Here is a 21,466-nt window from a genome sequence, read left to right on the forward strand (position 1 = left end):
GTGTGTGTGTGTGTGTGTGTGTGTGTGTGTGTGTGTGTGTGTGTGTGTGTGTGTGTGTGTGTATGTGTGTGTGTGTGTGTGTGTGTGTGTGTGTGCTGCCACTAGAGAGCAGTCTCTGCTTCACCTTATGTAATCACATGAGAGTGACCTTGTGTTGGTACAAACTAAGCAAAGTCTCTGACCCACAGACCTGGATAATTGCCTCTGGCCTATAGTGTTCTCCATCCTGCAGAAAACTCCAAGTTCCTTTGTATTAACATGATTATAGCCCCCCTTTTAAGCTTTAATTTCTTTATTGTTTCATTTAGACACGTTTTTTCTTAGCTAATATTCATAGAATTTGAAAAAAATAAAAATTTGTTCGCATAGAATGATATTTACAAACTCTAAAGTGAAAACTGAAAAAGTGACGAGGTTGAACACAATGAATGTGGCATTCAAAATAATGCTGACAGTTCGAGGCAATACTGCAATCGGGTACACTTGTAATGAGTGTGAGAGCGTGTGCTTATGCACGTATTTATGATCTAATATTTGAAATACCTGTGTATGGGCATGTGTTGTGCGTCCAGTAACCTTACACACAATAAGCCTTATTTTTTTGACAACAGTGCCATCTGATGGCAAAGGATATATGTGCTGCTTTGAAAACTCTATCCTACTATTTATTCAGACAGTTTATTGTATTTAACGGGGGCTTTTGCTTTTGTCTTATTGTATAGTGGTAGTTTTTGGTAGTGTATTATGGTTTATTATATATAGTGTATAGTATTATGGACTGGAGGCAGGAAAGTAAGGGTGAGCGAAGGAGAAGGGATCTGGTATCAGGATTTGAGCCAGGTCAGACTCCAACCGGATCCCCTTGAGCCTTTTGTGTCATGATAGGCTATATTTTAAATATGTGTAGGCTAGGCCTACCAGTCAAAAAAAAAAAAATGTTTTATTTATAAAAGCCTGAATTTTGTTGTAAAACACTATAGGAAAATATGATATATCATATAAAATGTGATCTCTAGGCTATAGCTATCATATGTCATCATACGAGATATGATCAACATGCTTAATATATGATTAACATAACTACGAATTGGAATGCTCCCAGATTGCATTCATCTGCAAGATTTTTGTTATTGGAATGTAAATGTACGTAAAATTATCTGCAGTAAATTCCAGAAGGCTAAATGTTGTTAATGTTGTTAATAATTATGTTGTTTCAAATATTGATCGCTTGGGAGCGGATTCTTTCCCAGAGAGAATAAATACAATCGCGCACTCCTGAATCTGGTACCCATTTAGGATATGGCTATGCTGTAGGAAAAGAGCACTGAATAAAACATGGATATATTAAGAAAAATAGTTCCTCTTAGAAATTAAAATTTCACTTAATATGGTTTACAAAGGATTAGGCCTACTGAAGAACTCGTATAGGCTACTACTTTTTAAATTAGAAAATAGGCTAATTCAAACGTTTACTATCAATATAAATCATATGATGCTTTTACTGGAATCTACTATATTTTACAGTGATTCAAATAAACATCCAGTATGAAATAAAATCATTTGATATTTAAACGTCAGGTTTTGTCTGTCAGGTGGACGCTTACGTCAGCATAGCGCAATTAATAAAGGGGGAGTGTAAGAGTAGGTGACATCTCTATTTCTCTACAGTCCACTTTATCTCTATCAACCGGGTTGGAGTTCGAGACAGCAGTAGCCTAATTTAATTCCCCATGAGATGCAGCAGTTTCCTGATCAGAGGAAGTATAGGCGCTTTCAGACCTCCTCCACTTTTAGGATAATCTTGTTAATCGTAGGATGGGAGTGACTTCGACCGATAAATACAACTTGGTACTTTTCACACTGGAATTAGGTGAGTCAATTAGTCTTTTTTTCTTTCTTTTTTTCCAATTGTAAGTTATTGAAAAACGTCAAATCCAATTTTCTAACTTTGCACACCCTTCAGGTCAGTCGAAAATATATTTTAATTTAATGTAGGCTAATCTTAGCTGCTGAATGTTTCTGGGATGGTCCGAGTTTAGTTAATTTGGGGTGTTTAAATTGAGGATTAGCCTATATAAATTCCATTTAAATGAAAACAAGTTGTGTGTATTATTCCGGCTTATGTATTTCAGTTTCAGTGGTACAGGCAGCATGTGCTGGAGAAACATGTGAAAAGGTATTTAAAGGTTTCTCAGACTGCCTGCTCAGTCTTGGAGAAAACATGGTGAACTATCCCCAAGAGCTGGATGACAGCGAAAACCTACAGACCATCTGCTCGTAAGTACACACTGTCTGCAATCATTTCTGGAAGAAGCTAAGCATTTCATATCTGGTCCTTCTCATCATGTTTTAGATTTGACATATCTATGAGTTGAACTCATGCCATCCATGACTCAGACTCTGAAATATATTTCATTTGCAAGGAATAAAACAGATTGTGCACCATGTGTTTATCCTCATGCAGATATTGGAATGACTTCCACTCGTGTGCCTCCACCGCAATTGCAGATTGTCAAGAAGGAGCAGGACTTTGGGAAAAAATGAAACTGCAGTCCCGGAGCTTGAACTATCAGGGAAGCTTGTTTGAATTATGCTCCGGGGATAATGGAGTATCCAGAGTTTTATTACCAATGGAGCTGAAGATACTGCTGATGTGTTTCACCACGTTAGTGGCTTGGCTTGTTTTTGATTAAGAACCTGAAGACCTGACCTCAAACAAGTTCCTAAATGGATTATATGCACCCCTTTTTCTCTTCAGCTGAATCAATTCATGTTTTGATGCTCATAGACTTCTTGGCAAAAAAAAAAAAGGAGGAAGAATTCAAAAATGACTTATGGCCTTATCTCCCCCCACAAAATTTGAAAATGATTTACAGTACAACTCTTATGAAGATATATATTTTAATACACAATTGTTTTGACCCTTGGTGTGTAAAAACAACAAACATTCTGGACCAATAATAGAATTTTGTTTTATTATTTAAAGCACGACTAGATTATCTGATAAGCACATATTTAACAACACATAGTAATGATAAATAGATTATTTTAATAGTTTCAATAGGTTCAATCTCATTAGAAAGATCCTGAGATTACAGTCCTGCTCTTTCACACCCTCACAGTAAGTTACTTTAAATAAAACAAACAGTGAAATGCCAGCCATTCCACAGCACTGTTTATTTTTCTGGAGTTGCATTTGCTCATTTAAAGGTACGGAGCCTAAAGCGTTTTTCCCTCTTTAATGACAGCAGAAAACCTGAACATCTGTCTAAAGCAAGACACACACACAACTACATATTAAAATGGAGGGAACATGTTCGTTGGAATAATAATGGCAGAAGCGCAGATGCTCTCTTTCCTGTAAATCCCAGCCCTTGAAGGACCACGGCCTGGTTATTAACACGTGCTGCACTGACGGTCCTAATCGTTCCCTGAAGGGATTGTGCGTTCATCGACTCACGCATCTGTCTTTTTGTTTGCTACACAGCCTGACGTGAACAAAAAAAAGGGAGATCTGATACAGTCACCTTGAGAGTATAATATTCTGTAAGTGGGATACGATTTCTGTGAGTGGAAAATGGAAAAAAAAGAGTAGCTTCAATTATTCAATCAATATCGTTTGCATCTCATACATGCAAACGACTTGTCTCCGTAATGTATATGCAAGATCCAGAGCAGAACATATAAGCAACTCATAAGTGTTTAATAATTTAGGTACTCTTCCAAACTCAGGACAGCATCATAACACAATAAACCACTCAGATTGACACAATCGCTTAGCATGTTTTTGGCAGGAAAACTATTTTCACTTGGAGATTTTTGTTGCAGAAAAACATTATAAGCTTGTCCCCTCTTTGATAACATTTGATAAGACCAGGTGGTTAATTGTACATGTCATAAAAAAATGAATATAAAAGAACACCTCTGATGATAATCATTATGTGAAATATTTAAGGCGTTGTTAGAGCGGTTGATGTCAAAGGAGTCAGAATGTGCTCTTTACAAGCACCTGCTGTCTAGAGAAGACATTCATTCTCATTGTAGATGTATTTAAAGACTGTCAAACAAGTCTGCATCATGCAACTGACTTTATGCTTCTGTATTATTGAGCAATTATTCTTCTGTGCATCACAAATTTCTTTATGTGCAAAATATTGAACTACAGGTAATCACTGTCGTGTAGAAGGCCATTGTTCTGTCATGTCTGAATCGCTCTCCTCTTCAGTTTTATGGCTACGAAAGCAATGAGTCCAGGCTCTCTTTGGTTGTTAATAATGCAGGAGGTTGTGTGAGTAAATGGGGCAGGCGGTAGATCCTATGTGGACCCTGTGGAAATGGAAGCAGCAGAGCAGAGGATGAATAATACACACAGGTGACATGTTTGAAATTCAAAGAGACACTGAGGCTTTCAAAGCTCATGCTCAGTGCTTTGAAAGCCATTAAGACATTTGAAATGAATTTAATTTTGTGTGGATGTACTTTAAGAAACAGAGGTTGATTTTTTCCCCCCTGCTAAATGAAACTAAAAATCAACCAAGAAACAAACAAACAAAAAAAATTTGAATGCTGATGAGATGGTAGACACTTTCATTCCTTGATTGTGCACCACTAAACAAATATATACACATATATATAAATAAATAAACAAATATGAATGCTGTAATGGTATGTTTATTTCCAGAAGTGTCGTCTTCAGATATCACACAATGAGTACCACTAGTTAAATATCAGTAAAAGATACATAAGTTAGATCTGATTGGTTCCAATTTGAGTCTGTATTTTTCACATAGTCGTGATAGTGTGATGCTTACAGTCACTGAAAGAGACCCCATGTGCCAAAGTCAGCCATGATGGGGCCCTGGGGATCTTCTGTGCTCTCCCCAGGCACAAACACTGTGGTGGACATGAACTTCACTCAGAAATGTAATATTAGCTGCCCTATATAACGTTCATAACACTTGAAGTGCACCTTAAATAAATTGTATTTCCATTTAATATACTGCCTTATTGAAAGTAAATTTGCTGCTGTTGTAAGTGAAAACTGAAAGTTTCTTGTTTTAGCTGCTAGAGCTGGTTCATTTTTATGGTAGTGTCAGTTTAGTCATTATGAGCTTTGTAAGGTTGTTTGCTTACAGGCACTTGGCACAAAATAAGGAGTGAATTTTTTTCTCTTTTTTTTCAAATGGTCAGTGAAATTACATGCTTGACCTCCAGAAAATGTTGACAAAATTATAACTGTCTGGTTTTAACGGTTGGATACAGTTGAGAAAATCAAGACCTCTGTGGTGGGACAGGTCAAAAATTTAATGCCTTTGAAAATACATACTTTTCGTGCTAGGTTAACATGTTATATAATAGGCTATACAGATTTTTTTCACACATATCTAATAGCTGCTACAACAAAATATCAGTAGATAAGCTACAATTATATTTGTACCTCTAATGATTTAAAGAAATGTAATGTAACACCAATGTATTCCGTCTACAGTTTGCCAAATTGCATCATGCAGGTAACTGAAATGCCATAACTCTCTTTATTGTAGGAATGCACGTTACATTCCACTGACCGACGGATCCTGACACTAGAGGGCGATGTAGCAAATAATGCAACACGCGAGAAGAAGAACGAAGACACTGAAATCAACATGGCGTCGTGCAGTCGGGCTCAAGTTATCTCTCTCTACAGGATGCTTATGAAAGAGAGCAAAAAATTCTCCTCATATAATTACAGGTACGCATGTAGTCTTCCGTGTGAAATATAGTCTATATATAATATAAATGTATATATTATCGCATTTTATGTCTCGTTTAGTCACTTTTAGTTTATTTTTGCCTGTGAATAAACACGTGTAGTCATTAGAATTATATAACCGTTTCTGTATGTAACTTATATAGCGCTTTTAAATTCGTTTTAAAATTAAACGATTGCTTTTCTACTGTTTCTTAACTAGAAATACTGTTTGTTTACAGAACATACGCACTTCGCAGAGTGAAAGATGGCTTCAGGGAGAACCTTCATGTTGAAAACCCCAAAACACTGGATATGCTCATAAATCAAGCTAGAGAGAATCTGGCAGTCATCAAGAGACAGGCAAGCAATGCCAGCTTTGTTTGATATTCCAGTATGGTTTTTATGGCCAAAGAACAACTAAACTTGAATGGCCTGATTCAAAATTTAGATTTACTAATAATTAATACATTTGTATGTTCTACATCTAAGACAGTATCACTTATCTGTTTTTCACAGGTTTCCATTGGGCATCTGTATTCTGTTCAGAGGACTGTTGTTGAAAGAGAGCCTCATTTGTAAATATGTTCAGCACCAAGAATAGTGTCCATACAGTATGGTTGTGAATGACAAATCTGTAAGCTGCACTACTAGTTGACTGTCTGTGTAAAATTGTAATGTAGTAGAGTATACTGTAAATGTATGTTGATGTCATTTTTCCCCCCAGCAAATAAATATGCATATGGAGCATGGCTAGCATACAACATTTGTCAAAACTATTTAGCTTTGTAGGTCAATGAGGCATATTACAATACTGAACATACAGTGGAAGATCCCCTTTACATACTTTTAAATTGTCATATTGTCTAAATCATTTTTAGATATAAGTTTAGCATGTGCAAAATGATACATCAGACAGTGTTATTATGGAAAATAGCCTAAATAAAAACATTTGCTAATTTAGTTGTCATTGTACAACATGTTAAATCGCTGGGGTAAGATGATGGCCAAGATGCTGAATCATAGTAAAGCAGATTAATATGAAAAGCACATTTATTCTAGGCATTTGAATATATACATATTTAATTGCCCAAATTTTTAGTGAAGATGTCTTACACTCTGAATGATTATTCTATAATTTTAAAGAATACCAAAGATGTCACTCTGAAATATCTCATGGAACAAAATAAATAAATAATAATAACAACATGGAGCCTTGAGTGTCATTAAAAACAGTATTTTTTACTCCACAAACCTTAAAATATTATTTTGTTCAGAAATTCCTCTAACAAATAGACACAAAAAACTCAACGTGTCACAGATCACTATTTTCCAGAAAGACAAAATTAGATCAATTAACCTCAAAACCGCTTTAAACGAATAGCCTACATCCTACAAATGCTGATATTAAGATGAAATGACAAAATTGAGAAGAGCATAGCCGTTCATTAAATGTGTTGAGATGGGACTTTGTGGCAAATTTTGCCAAAGTGAAAATAATTAGGTTAGCGAATCACCCATCTTACCCTATCCACCTTTCTTTTCAATGTGGAAGTAAGCTGTTTTCTGTGAATGTGTGAGAAATAACGAGAAGAATAACAAAGTTCAGTAAATGCTTAATCTATTTGTGCTACAAAAACCAGAGCGTTTATTGACAATTAAGAATATTAAAAATAACTGGAAGCGGATAACATTGGAAGACAGACACATTCAGTTTACAAATGGCTATGCCCACTCTTAGGTGAAACATAAGGTTAGCTTGACTGAAGTATATTTATACAGATTAATGCAAATTAAAAGTAAAGTTCACTTCATTGAACTAAATGTATACTGTCAGGTAGTCTGATTCCCTTAAATCACCATGAAATTAAAATGGACAATTCTTTTTTTAAATTTTTTTATGGAATAATCCTAATCTGTAATGAAAGTAAACTTCCCCTTTCTGTTGCAATCACATCTCTTCTCTGATTACGTGTTTACTGGGGCGAGGGCGGGATAACCTGTCCCTCACATGACATCACAGCAACAGCAAACTACAACCATACAATGATCCAATCAATTCCCAGTTGACAAAGTCACAACCAGCCATACATTTTTCTTGTTCGAAAGGCCGTTTCATTTGGATATAGGCTACAGAGAAGAAATTGCAATTTCAGTTTCATGCTGACTTTAAAGTGTAGTTCTCTCCATCATTATTGTCCCAGTATTCCCCGAGATCAGTCCGACAATACACTGCGAAATGCACAGATGAATCTTTGTTCAAAAAGAGCGGCGCATGCAAAATAAAGTTGAACTGTTCCCACTGTAGCACTTTTTCTTCATTCAGTCTTAACACAGCTTGAATATCCAAAAATGTCTGCCAGTTGTTTACAGTGTACCTGACCCCAACTTCTCTTCTTGCATGGCTCTGTATCACTCTGATCACGCCCTTCACTTCAGAAGCGGTTATTGAGACACTCTCCAATGCGACTCCCAGACGGCTTGACTTCATATCAAACTCCAGCAAACTAACAGGCATGTCAAATGCTGGCACTAAACGTGCTGGAATCAGATCACTGCCATGTTGAAGCTCTTGGATTGGAGGATGATGCCGGAGTCCAGATGACACATTGCACGTGTCATTTGGATCATCAGAGATGTCAAAGTGTCTGATGTTTGCAAGGTTCAGCCCCATCATGTCTGCAAACTGAACTCTCTTTCCACGAGCTAGATTCTTGTGTGAGAAAGATTCATCCTGATATAGTTCTACAGGCAGAGATTTGGATCTTTGCCTGTCTGTTTGATGAGTCTTTGGTGAATAAGGTGATAATTTGTCATATTTTGATGTGTGTTCTGGTTCAGACAGACACTCGGTCACGGCTGAAGTTCCCTCTGACTGCTCAGTGTCCATCAGCATTCATCACATTGACCAGTGCAGTAAGTAACTGAGGAGCAGAAAGTCTTTTAAATATGAAAATGGGACCTGCAGTCTTTGCGTAAGAAAGATGCTTGACAAATACTACATGCACACGAGTTGCGTCACAGCAACGTCACCTGTCTTTGCAAACAAATTGATGTCTAATCAGAAAAAAATACTTTTGGCCATAAACCAGTCAAGGGGCTTTAGAGAATAATTGGGGTCTTAGCTAGTCTATTAAATGAAAAACAATTTTACATCTGCATCCAAGAGCATTTAAAAAAAACATATTTATTCTTTATAGTGACAAGTGACACGTTTTTTCCGCCATTATTTAATTCATGTAATATAATTCATATGTATCTTAAAGCTATAGCCGGAAAGCTGATGGATATATAGTTCCCTATAGTTAATGGACTATAATAGTTAATAACGACAACATCCAATCTTTAAAGGGTCGTTTAGTTGAAAGACGATGACGAACAGCAGAGGGCTCGTGCGCACATGGCAGAGCGAACGAGCACTTTTTTCTGCACATGGATCTGTTTACACTCTTCATGACGTAACAGAGTGCAGTAGGTTTTTATATGTAAGCTGTAACGATATTCCACGAGAAACCAGTCGAAATGCGTAGGGGAAAGTTAAAGTTTATTTGCATTTCATATAGGCCTAGCTGTCACCCAAATTTACAGTGTAAAAACTTAATAAATAAAAGACGTATTTTACTTATTTTATTTATTTATAGACCAATAATAAATTATAATATATTATTAGCTATTCAGTTGGCTTTCTCCACAATTTCAGTTAATTCAGTAGAATCTCGTTTTAATTGAGATTATTATCGCATTGTCTTATCATCTTACCCACTTGGAGCTTATTCATAAATAAAAAAGAAAAATGAGATTAAAGTTATAAATCATTACAGATTTGTTTTTGTCCTAGTAAATAGCGCGATCTTATACAGTTCTATCTAAATTATTGGTTTCTTCCTTTGGTATAATTTACTTGCCTTTTTCTTTTTCTTAATTTACCTTCATGGAATGTATATTTATAATAACTCAGAATTGTTATAGGCTAATCTAAACTGTTTTCTTTTTCTTTTTAAAAGAAATCCAAAAATATTCTACTAGATGGCATTCAAATAAATAAAAATCAACTTACTTAACATTAAAAAGAGGGCTTAGAAGCAAAATGAAATTAGATGGAGACAAGTATAAAAAGGGTAGCCTTAGTAAATAAAATAAAAATCGGCACAATAACAGCCATTTAAGTGGCTGTCCAAAATGACCACAGGGTTATTAACATAACCTAATATAGCTTATTATTTATATTTCGCCAATAAACTATATCCAACAAAATCCCTTATTTTTGGTCTTCGACAATAATTTTTGATTTTATTATTATCATTTTATTATTGAATACTAGAACGGGGAGACTCTAAAAATCTTTTAAAAAACTGTATTTACACATATTTATTATATATACAAAAGGCTAGTTCAAAACAGCAACCTTTTTCTCAGTTAACCAACTCTGCACTCACGGAATGTTTTATAATAATATATAATTATAATACGCTCTGCTCTGCCGTAAGCAGGAACTGACGTCAAACGTTTGCGACAAGTGAAGTTGCCCCTATTTTGAAACCTTACCCCCCTATACGAAGAAGTTTACTTTAATATAATCGTTTCTCTTTTTTTGCTGCTTGATGTCATAAAAATGTAGATATTGCATAGTTGTCAAAATGACGCCAGAGCTGGAAAAGTTCCCGAGAAGCCTGTTGGTGTGCGAGAAATCAAACTTCTTGAATGAAAAGTCTCGGCATGACATCCACGTGTCAAAGCACAACTTTAATTACAAGGTGAGTTTAATCATTAAACATCTGCTCAACATATTCATTTTACAACTCTGCTCAGATTGTCTTTGGGTCTCGATAGTTTCAGACGGAAATGTATGAAGGTAAATTAGTAGCAAAACTCGAGAGCACGTAGATGTGAATTTGAGAACTTCTACAATAAATATTCGTAGCTACTTGTACGCGAACATTTACACTCACAGCTCCGATGTGAAAACCTGAAAATTGCAAGGCGCGAAATTTGAACTTGCAGTGACAGATTTGAGAAGTTGCAAATGCCGATTTGAGGCTGTACTGCGAATTTTAATGTTGGAAGAAGTGAAAATTTGTATTACAAGTTTGTGTCTGTCATTGTATTTTTGTGAATGGCATTTTACAAATTTGTGACTGCTTGTCTGCAGCTTCAAATTCAGAATACAGGTTTGTGACTATTGTCTGCAAGTGCAAATCTTAGCATTCAAGTTCAGATTTTTATTTTACAAGTCTTCACATTGAAGCTGTGAGTGTACATTTTAGCGTACAATTACGAATATTTATTGTACAAGTTGTCAAATTCACATCTACGTGTTCTCGAGTTTTGCTACCAATTTACCTTCATAGAAATGTGTCTCCACAGATCTCAGTGCTGATCCCTGAATGTGGGATCCTCCCTGCAAACATCAGCAGTGTGATCAACAGCTTCAGCCCTTATTATCTAGTGCGGAATCTGCCAGTTTATGAACTACTGGAAGAAACATTCCTTGAGTCACTTGTAAAGAAAGGTAGGAGGGGAAAATGTGCGAATGTCCATCTCTAGTATTTGCATACATACATATTTGTTTTTTGGTATTGAACTAGATATATGAAAATATATATATATATATATATTTTTTTTTTTTTTACACAGGAAACTTCTATGCGCTCTCTTACAACACCAAGATCGACGAAGATAATTCCATTGCACTTCTTTCCAGTGGTAAGCAAGATAACTACACAGATTAACATCTCTTTGGATCTTAGTGTATTGTAAAGACCCCATGAAATCAGTGTTTCTTAAAGGGTAAGTTCGGCGTTTTACAAGTAAAGCCCTGTTTTAAGATCGTTTCTGATGAAATCGAACGGTTAAGAATAAAATTTGGACACATGCTGCTGTGCCGAGAATTTTAGGTTTTTGTGTTAGCACCTAGGGATGGGCATGATTAATCGACGATCGATTATTGATCATTAAGAATTTCGTCGATCACGTTAATTTGTTATCGATTATCATTAAACTAATGCTGCTGCGTATAGTGTGAGTGGAAAGTGAACGTGTTCTCCGGGCTGGTCAAGTTAGCGCGGAGGTACCTGTGCATCCCGGCAACGTCAGTCCCCTCAGAGCGGGTGTTTTCAGCGGCTGGACTGAAGCCTTGTTTACACTCGAGGCGTCCGCACAAGCTCGAAGGTGAGCGCGGTAAAAATGACGTCATTGCGGTATTCTGTGTTTCACAGGCGAGCGCGTCGAGTATAAACGCCTCGTCTGTTTGGGGAGGTGCGCGAGCAGTCTGCGGAGACTCGCGCTGCAGAGCCAGGCGAAAGTGTAAACGAGGCTTGACGGTCAAGTTGCGGTCGCGTCTGACCCCAGATCATGTCATCAACATGCTTATCTTTCTCAACAAAAATCAGTAGACTGGTGTAGAAGTTGTATGTGAGTTACTAGTTATTTTATATGAGGCTTTGTTAAGTAGCCTAGCCTAATTGATTGTTACAGTAATCTCTCTCACCCTCTTTCTCGACTTCGTTCTTGGATAGTTTTGAGTTACATTTTGACAAAACCTGTCAGATCTAAGTATTATTATGTTTTTGGTTAAGTTATTGTTTAACATGATTTTTTATTATTATTTATTATTTTGAAACAAACAAGGGTCTCTGTTTAAGAACGCCAACTCGCAGCTGCAGGTTCCGTTGCTTTCGAGCACCGCAGCGCATATATATCTTCAAGTTTAGCCTAACCGAACGTCCAGTTTTACTGCCACAAGTTGATCATCTTGTAATAAAGATCTAATCGAGGAAAAGCACGCTGTATTTTTGTATTTTCATTGCCCTTTTAATTTATAAAAAGTTAAATAAATAATGAATTTGAATAAAAAAATATTAATGATTAATCGATAGTCGATCGTTAATTCTCCCGACGATCGACTAAGAAAATTTAATCGAATGCCCATCCCTATTAGCACCCCCCCACCTATACAATGGTTTCATAGGGGCACTGGAACAATCATTCACATAAACGCATTAAACTTTAGTTTACAAATACGTGAAACTCACCGAGTGGTCTGTGGTGTTCACTGATATGCTCACGCAAAAATCGCTGCAAAAGATGCTTTCCATCAAAAAACCTAAAATTCTCGGGACAGCAGCATCTGTCCAAATTTTAATCTTAACCGTTCGATTTAATCAGAAACGATCTTAAAACAGGGCTTTACTTGTAAAATGCCGAACTTACCCTTTAACCTTCTTGACTTTTTGATTTCTGCTATAGTTATGATAAACCTACTTGTTTTTAAACTTTATACATACAGTAGTCAACATTTGGAGTGGATTAAAAAAGTTAATCAAAGTTGTCCTAAGATAAGAATGGGCATTGTTCGGAATTCATGTATAACTTTGATGAAAGGTTTTGATCCAATGTTGACTACCATCAAATGTTGACTACTGTATATATATAGGCTATATATATATGTATATATATATATATATATATATATATATATATATATATATATATATATATATATATATATATATATATATATATATATATAGGGATGTGAATTTCTGCCAAAAATGGCATTCGAAAATCGAGGAGCAAAAGTCGATTATCGTTCGAAAATCGAAAAAAACCCCACAAAAACGCACACTTATGACAGAAAGGGAGGCCAATTTCATCTTTAGCGATTTTTCATCAAACAAACTGTTTATTAATTGAACAAGTAACATGTTTTCGGCGTTTTTTTAACATAGAAGAAAAAAAAATGCACGACAGTCCGTTTTTACATCGGCAAACCTGATGCTCGTTAGATAAAAAAATAATGTGATATGTCATAATGATTTTATGCGAACCTGCCTTGTTACTGCAATAGCCTACTTTTTAAACAAATTAGTTTCAATCAAAACTATTTGTGTGGTGCTACTGCGCAATACACACACATTACCGCGGGATGGCGGGTGTTCATTTCATAAACTGTGGACAATGGTAGCTTATTTAATGTAGCCTATAAATTAATATGTTCAAAAAACGGATAATGTCATCATACTTGTAGTAGTGCTATCGTCGCGTAATAATCTGTTTGGTTGTAAAATGTATTACCTGAATGAAATGAACTCTAATGTTTCGTCCTGTGGAATCATTCAGAATCAGAATCAGAAAGAGCTTTATTGCCAAGTGTGCTTGCACACACAAGGAATTTGTTTTGGTACTGAGGCTTCCAGTGGACATATACAAATACAAATACAACAAGAAACATAATACTACAAATTCTAAGAATAAAAAAAATATATAAATATATGAGAGTAAAAGTATCACAGTTGGGTTTAGTCAGAATAGACATTTTCAGATTTAAAGATTATGAACATATATTACAGTGTTGTGAATATTATGAATAAATAAATCTACATATAAGTATCACCTGAGTTGTAGGATATTGCACTAAACAGTGGGAGTATTGCACTTAAGGCATATGCCTTGGGAGGTGTGTTAACTGTTCAGGAGGGAAATGGCCTGTGGGAAGAAACTGTTCCTGTGCCGAGATGTTCTTGTGGCCAGTGATCTGAGTCGCCGTCTTGACGGTAACAGTTCAAACAGGTGGTGTCCAGGGTGAGTGGAGTCAGTGATGATTTTACTTGCACTCTTCCTCACTCTGGAAGAGTACAGGTCCTGGAGGTTTGGCAGGGGGGCACCAATACTCCTCTCCGGAGTCCGGACTGTCCGTTGTAGTCTCCTGATGTCTGATTTGGTAGCTGAACCAAACCAGACAGTGATGGAAGCGCACAAGACAGACTCAATGACGGCTGAGTAGAACTGAATCAGCAGCTCCTGTGGCAAGTTGAACTTCCTTAGCTGGCGAAGGAAGTACAGTCTCTGCTGGGCCTTTTTCACAGTGGAGTCAATGTGATTGTCCCACTTCAGGTCCTGAGAGATGATAGTGCCCAGGAACCTGAATGACTCCACTGCTTCCACAGTGCTGTTCATAATGGTGAGTGGGGGGATTGCTGAGCTGTTCTTTCTGAAGTCCACGATCATCTCCACTGTTTTGAGGGTGTTCAGCTCAAGGTTGTTGTAACTGCACCAGACAGCCAGCTGTTCAACCTCCAGTCTGTAAGCAGACTCGTCACCGTTCCAGATGAGACCGATGACAGTGGTGTCGTCGGCAAATTTCAGGAGCTTGACAGAGGGGTCTTTAGAAGTGCAGTCATTAGTGTACAGGGAGAAGAGCAGTGGGGAGAGAACGCACCCTTGAGGGGCGCCAGTGCTGGTGGTGAGAGTCCTGGATGTGTGTTTCCCCAGTCTCACTCGCTGCTGCCGGTCCGTCAGGAAGCTGGAGATCCACTGACAGATCGAGGATGGTATGGAGAGCTGGGTCAGTTTGGCTGTGAGAAGATCAGGCATGATGGTATTGAAGGCTGAACTGAAGTCCACAAAGAGGATCCTTGCATAAGTCCCAGGTCTGTCGAGATGTTGCAGGATATAATGCAGTCGTATGGCAGGAGGTGGAGGAGGTGATGGTGAATGTGTGAAGTGCAGGTTAGAGTCGGTGTGTGGTGTGAATGAGGGCTTTTCAAACCTGCAATAAAATTAATTTAAATCTTCAGCCAGGTGTTGATTGTCCACAGATCGGGGGGATGGTGACTTGTAGTTGGTGATGTTCCTCAGGCCATTCCAGACTGATAATGGGTCGTTGGATGAAAACTGGTTTTTCAGAGTAGCTTCTTTTAGCAACTCTGATCTCCTTTGTCAGTCTGTTTCTGGCCTGGTTATACAAGATTTTATCCCCACTTCTGTAAGCATCCTCTTTGATGTTACAGTATCTGTGAGCTCATCCAGATCGGTGGTAGCAGCTTCAAAAACAGTCCAATCAGTGCAATCAAAGCAGGCCTGTAGATCCTGCGCTGCTTCATTGGTCCATCTTTTAACAGTCCTTAACACAGGTTTAGCTGATTTCAGTTTCTGCCTGTAGGTCGGAATAAGATGAACCAAACAGTGATCAGAGAGCCCTAAAGCTGCTCGTGAAACGGAGTGATACGCATTCCTTATTGTGGTGTAACAGTGGTCCAGTATATTACTGTTTCTGGTGGGACATGTAACGTGCTGTCTGTATTTTGGTAGTTCGCGGGAAAGATTTGCTTTGTTAAAATCCCCAATAATTATTAGAAGAGAGTCCGGGTGCCTTTGTTCCGTTTCAGATATTTGTTCAGCCAGCTGTTGTAGCGCCGCGCTCACGCACGCGTCTGGAGGGATGTAAACATTCACGAGAATGAAAGAGGAAAACTCCCGTGGCAAGTAGAAAGGTTTGCAATTAATGAAATGGGTCTCTAAACAGACAACAAATCATACGAAGATGTTCAACTAGATCTTCATCGCTGGCAAAAATATGATGCATTTGCAGATTTGCTTTCACTGGACTAAACTGTAGGCCCAGGGCCACTTCATCCAACGCTCTTGATGTTCTTAAATCTTCCTGTTACGACTCCGAGTGTGAATTGAAAGCGCTTCAGAGGATTCAGTGCCTGCAGGAAACTGAACAGACCATTCAAACCGATTCGCGAACCGATTTAGACAGATCTGCCAACTTGTTTGATGAAGTCTTTGAACAGAATCGACTCAAAAGAGTGATTCATTTGTGAATTGAGCATCGCTCATGCCCATAAAAAAGATGCAGCGCGCTTGGAATAAACTATGCATTTAACAGCATGTATTGCATTAAAATAAAGTAACGAGAGGAACGTCGCCCCAACGTAAGGAAGTTAATGTAGCCTACTTTGTTACTACCATAGACGGTTACTACCATAGACAGTAATGGTTACTACCCACCTCTGTTGGGCGCAGAGTTAACGGTCACAGTGCTCTTCTTCTGTTGTTTGTTTACACTATGTATAAAACACTGGTATCCTATAGCGCAGTGGAGGGTTTCGTTCATGTTAGTGACACCTTGTGTCCCCGACAGGAAAATACCCTGCTGCATGTTCTGTGACAGTTGGCGTGCCGTCAATTATGACACATTGGAATTGCGCGAAAATATAAAGATATTCGAAAAGTAATTTTATGATCGAATTTTCGAACGCAGTTCGACTATTCGAAGATCGCGACTCATCCCTAATATATATATATCATATATATATATATGAGTTCTGTGTATATATATATATATATATATATATATATATATATATATATATATATATATATATATATATATATTGAATTCCTGTAGTTAATTCATTTAATATGATAAATTAATTTTTCCAGAACTGTATGTTTTTCAATAAATCAGTAGTTATTGTGGGGAATTAAAAATAAATATGAAATGAAATCTACTTTTATTGTCCGATAGGGAAATTTGTAATGGACTCCATAGCCAGCATTTCGCCAAAACCCGATACATTAAAAAATTACACAAAATATTCATACACATAAAAATAAATAGACTTCATGTTCAACAGACTAATTGATACCAGTACAAAAGAGTTTTTAAACCAGTTCCATTTATAACGGAGAGTTCTGTACCTTCTTCCAGATGGTACTGTAAGAGTTCATAAGAGCGGTAGAGTACAGGAGATGGGTCGCTTAAAATCCTTTTTGCCTCATTTAATGTGCATTGCTCATACAGAGTCTGAATACTAGGATAGTGTTTCAGTCCAATCATTTTCATCGAAGTTCGAACAATATATAGTATCTTTGATTTTGATTTTACAGAAAGCTCACCGTACCAAGTGAACAGACCATATCTAATCACACTTTCTAGTACAGACTGATAAAAAAGGAACAATTTTCCTTTCTTAAAGTCTTTCACACAGCCAATTAACATGCTTTTCCCACGTAAGAGATTTGTCTATATGCACTCGTATGTACTTGTATGATTGCACCTGTGTGCTGATTTCAGTTTAATCCTGAATTTTGTTTTAATTTTTACATTTCAATTTAGAGTTAGATTTTTTTATCTATAATAACTTATTCATTTATATATTTTTAAGTATTCATTTCATACTGTTTTCCCCAGGTCAGTTAATTTTGTCTCTAGATAAAGACACATATGAACAGCTTGGCTTGGAGGGACGACCATCTCAGTACAATCACAAGAAGGCCATGCGATTTGGTAAATGTATTTATTCTGAGTAGCATGAAATGAAGGTGTTTTAATCTTTAAACAAAAATAGTATTCAATAAATATTACAATTATAAAATGTCTTGGTTTTGCAGTCGTGACTCTGGACCTCACAGACAAAAGCTTGACTCCAGGCACCAAACGATACCAGCGGGTTCTGTCAAGTATAAAACACAGACTACCACTCAGATATGACTTTCTGTTAACTAAATACAAAACAGGTTTGTTGCAAGTAATCCATCATTATTGTCACTGACCTTAAACATATTTTTAATTGCCTTAGCCTTTTGCATTCATGACTCTTTCAGGTGCAGATGAAGATAAGACTCTTTGCCAGCTGTTGTCCCAGTACACATACGAGGAGCACAAGCCTGCTTTTAGCCATCACACCCTGAAAAATATACCATGTCCCACACTTAATCCACCCGACATCCAAGGAAAGACACTGTCATGTGACCCACATCACTTCTTGGAGTGGCTTGGAGCTATTAACTTGGACATCAGTTGGTGAGCGAAGGCTAGTCACTATATCATGCTGTGCTCCTATGATTTTAATTTGTTAAATATGTAAAATAACTCCATATATTGTACAATGACTACTTAAAGACTGGCACAAATAGACAACAATGAGATTACTATGACAATTCGCTTCACAGAATTTAAAGGAGTTCCTGGTGTTTTTGACTATATTTCTAAATTCAATTGTGTATTTTTTTCAGTGAAAATGCTGCCGACAGTTTCCTGTCTACATTCGTGTGTCCAGAGCCCAAGAGTTTTGTCAATCAAGCCTTACTGTGCACAGTTACTGGCTTTATCTCACCTGAGAATGTGTTTTTGCTGCTGCAAGAACTAAGGTGAGACCTCTACATGATTACCATCACAAACTATATTCCAACTTAATATGCAGACAACTACAAGCAGCTATTAGTAAGATAATTTACAAGTAAACTCTTTAGTATGACTAACATACCAAAGCACGTGTGAAGTACTTGATTATAATTAACAATAGTGTTATTTGACAGTACATTTCAAGTTATATTTTTAAATGTGTAATTACGAATACATTTAAATACATGACATACAAGTTTTAATAGATGTGACATTACAGTGTTTTTAATTGAACTTAAATGCTTGTCAGGTTACACTTTATTTTAAGGTGTACGTTACATTGTAATTATACATTTAAGTACTGTGTAATAATAATTAACATTGGTTTAGGGTTAATTGCATGTACAGGTACTTCTCAAAAATTAGCATATTGTGATCAAGTTCATTATTTTCCATAATGTAATTATAAAAATTAAACTTTCATATATTTTAGATTCATTGCACACCAACTGAAATATTTCAGGTCTTTTATTGTTTTAATACTGATGATTTTGGCATACAGCTCATGAAAACCCAAAATTCCTATCTCAAAAAATTAGCATATCATGAAAAGGGTCTCTAAACGAGCTATTAACCTAATCATCTGAATCAACTAATAAACTCTAAACACCTGCAAAAGATTTTTTTGAGAAAGGACCTGTAATTATGCATAATTTATAGTTATTACTACAGTAACAAGGACACTGTAAAATATTGTTACCGCTTGTCACTGCATTCAGTAGTTTAACTTTATTTCAAGGACCCTAGATGTAATTATGAAATTACATTTGGACAGTTGTACTTATGTGGGTCAAAAAAGTACTATAAATTTCAGCAAATTGCATTTAGTATAAACTTTAATACATTTTACAATTAAGTGTCTGAAAATGTAACATCCAGTTTGCACTTAAGTATAATATTTCCATAAATGTTTAAGGAGATGCTTGCGGTGTAAAAGTGAGCATATTTGAAACTAAAAAGCTGTTTATTTCTCTACCTCGGATCATCCAGGCAGTATTTCGATGAACCGAAGTTCACACCATGGGTTTCCCTCACTGTGCATGGATTTATGGATAGTCCTGTGTCATGGGGAGCCACAGAACATGGGTTCTTCAAAGGTGGTGAAAACTTCTACAATTTTGTTTGCTTCAAAAATCAGGACTACTTGTTACACATGGCTGTCGGTACTCAAGATGGCTGCCCACCGTGAAACAATGGACATGTGACATTAAGGATGAGACATGTTGTTGAAATGTAAAATACAAACGTTTACGTATGATGTTGGTTTTTATTCAAATTAAATTATAAAAGCACAAGAGTGGGTTAAAAAAACTTATAGTATATCAATTTATTTGGACCAGGCATTTCACAGCTGTTACATGTTCTGAAAAACCTAAAAAAAAAAAAAATTTAAAAATCTTTACAGATTGTACAATTTATAGCATTTAGTATATCAACTATAAGAAACAAGCCTTGCCATTATATTTATATATATATATATAAATCTAATTTGGACCAGCATTTGAAACTAAAGGCAGATCAAATATATACAGCTATACTAAAATTCAGAAAATAAGGGATAACATATATAATTTTGTCAGTGAAGTGACTGGAACAAAGCAATTTTTCCCTCAGGTATTCAGAATTCAAAATTTAAAGGAGTTCTTGGTGTTTTTGACTATTTCTAAATTCAATTGTGTATATTTTCAGGTTATTAACAGATACTGAAGTAATTATCACAGATGAAACTAATGTTTCATTGACATCAGTTTACCAGAGTTTACATAACATCACATACAAGTTAAAATGAAGACATTATTAATGTCACACTGCACTTCATAATCAAATATAACCTGCCACATTGTTTTGAAAAAGTAATCTAAATAACTGAACAAAATCATTCAATAAGTATAATAGTAAGAATGAAAACAATTAGATTTTCACAATCATAAATATAAATCCATAAACAAGAATTAATTTTACAAAATCATTTGGGAAGGGAAAAACGTACACAACCATCTGTTATTCCATGTTATGGAACCACTGCAGCAAAGTCTTATCTATGGTCAATAAATACTGAATAGAATTAACAACATATATAAATTTACACATTTTATTGCTGGGGCTGAGCTGATTAATTACTGAATTGAATTTTGCTTACCTGTAAAGTATTGAGTCAGACCAATTTAAAGCAAAAACTTTGGAGCAGAACATTAAGAAATAGTGCATAGATAACTGTACCAGAAACATGATGTAAAACGAGTAAGATTTAAACCAGACGCTTCATTGCTAAAAATCATATTATGGATTTTGAGAGGTAGAACTTTAAAACTGGGGAATAAAAGATTTCTACAGGTAACTTTTTGCAAAGTCCCATTGTTAAGCAATTTACGTGGACAATTTCACAACCCATTTTCCCAAACCTACTCCATTCCCACCCACAATAACAAAACAAAACTGATAGCCATTCCATTTAATTAGAGATCGACCGATGTATCGGTTTACCGATATTTTTCCCGATATTTAAGCATTTTCCCATAATCGGGTATCGGTTTTGTAATATCGGATTCGCCGATATACGGCGCCATCTTGTGGCCGTTTCGAGAATTACGCCATTGCAGCCCGCGTCTGAGGAGATCAGTCAACAGCAACTCTGTGCACAGGTAAAGTATATTTTCTACTTGCTTTCCTTTAATTATTCAACTTTATTTAACATAACAGACATGCAGAAATAAAATTTGAGACATAAATGCCTGATATAGGCCTAGTTTATTTATGCAGCTTGG

The 21,466-nt window shown here is 36.3% G+C and overlaps 3 protein-coding genes across 4 annotated transcripts; all 3 read left to right on the forward strand.

Moving 5' to 3' along the window:
* The first annotated feature begins 1,617 nt into the window (after positions 1-1,617).
* nrn1b (neuritin 1b) lies at positions 1,618-4,660 on the forward strand. The gene is made up of 3 exons (XM_077227573.1): positions 1,618-1,870; positions 2,133-2,277; positions 2,465-4,660. The coding sequence occupies exons 1-3, from the start codon at positions 1,816-1,818 to the stop codon at positions 2,691-2,693; spliced, it is 429 nt and encodes a 142-aa protein (XP_077083688.1). The 5' UTR covers positions 1,618-1,815; the 3' UTR covers positions 2,694-4,660.
* Positions 4,661-5,593: 933 nt separating this feature from the next.
* Positions 5,594-6,691, forward strand: lyrm4a (LYR motif containing 4 a). 2 transcript variants are annotated; one of them, XR_013203584.1, is made up of 4 exons: positions 5,594-5,731; positions 5,971-6,091; positions 6,248-6,375; positions 6,506-6,691. XR_013203584.1 is itself a non-coding variant. In XM_077227600.1 (3 exons), the coding sequence occupies exons 1-3, from the start codon at positions 5,646-5,648 to the stop codon at positions 6,308-6,310; spliced, it is 270 nt and encodes an 89-aa protein (XP_077083715.1). In that variant the 5' UTR covers positions 5,598-5,645; the 3' UTR covers positions 6,311-6,410. The 2 variants fall into 2 exon arrangements, 1 of the variants encoding a protein (XP_077083715.1); XM_077227600.1 differs by lacking the exon at positions 6,506-6,691 and having other exon boundaries at positions 5,598-5,731; positions 6,248-6,410.
* A 3,527-nt stretch (positions 6,692-10,218) lies between these two features.
* rpp40 (ribonuclease P/MRP 40 subunit) lies at positions 10,219-20,097 on the forward strand. Its single transcript, XM_077227523.1, has 8 exons — positions 10,219-10,482; positions 11,093-11,237; positions 11,363-11,431; positions 17,709-17,804; positions 17,909-18,034; positions 18,122-18,320; positions 18,533-18,667; positions 19,692-20,097. Exons 1-8 carry the CDS (start codon positions 10,366-10,368, stop codon positions 19,888-19,890), a joined length of 1,086 nt encoding a protein of 361 aa, XP_077083638.1. The 5' UTR covers positions 10,219-10,365; the 3' UTR covers positions 19,891-20,097.
* Positions 20,098-21,466: the final 1,369 nt, after the last annotated feature.

Source organism: Siphateles boraxobius, unplaced genomic scaffold, assembly GCF_051911475.1.
Source record: "Siphateles boraxobius isolate OS27281-9 unplaced genomic scaffold, OSU_SipBor_1 1, whole genome shotgun sequence".
Taxonomy (NCBI): domain Eukaryota; kingdom Metazoa; phylum Chordata; class Actinopteri; order Cypriniformes; family Leuciscidae; genus Siphateles; species Siphateles boraxobius.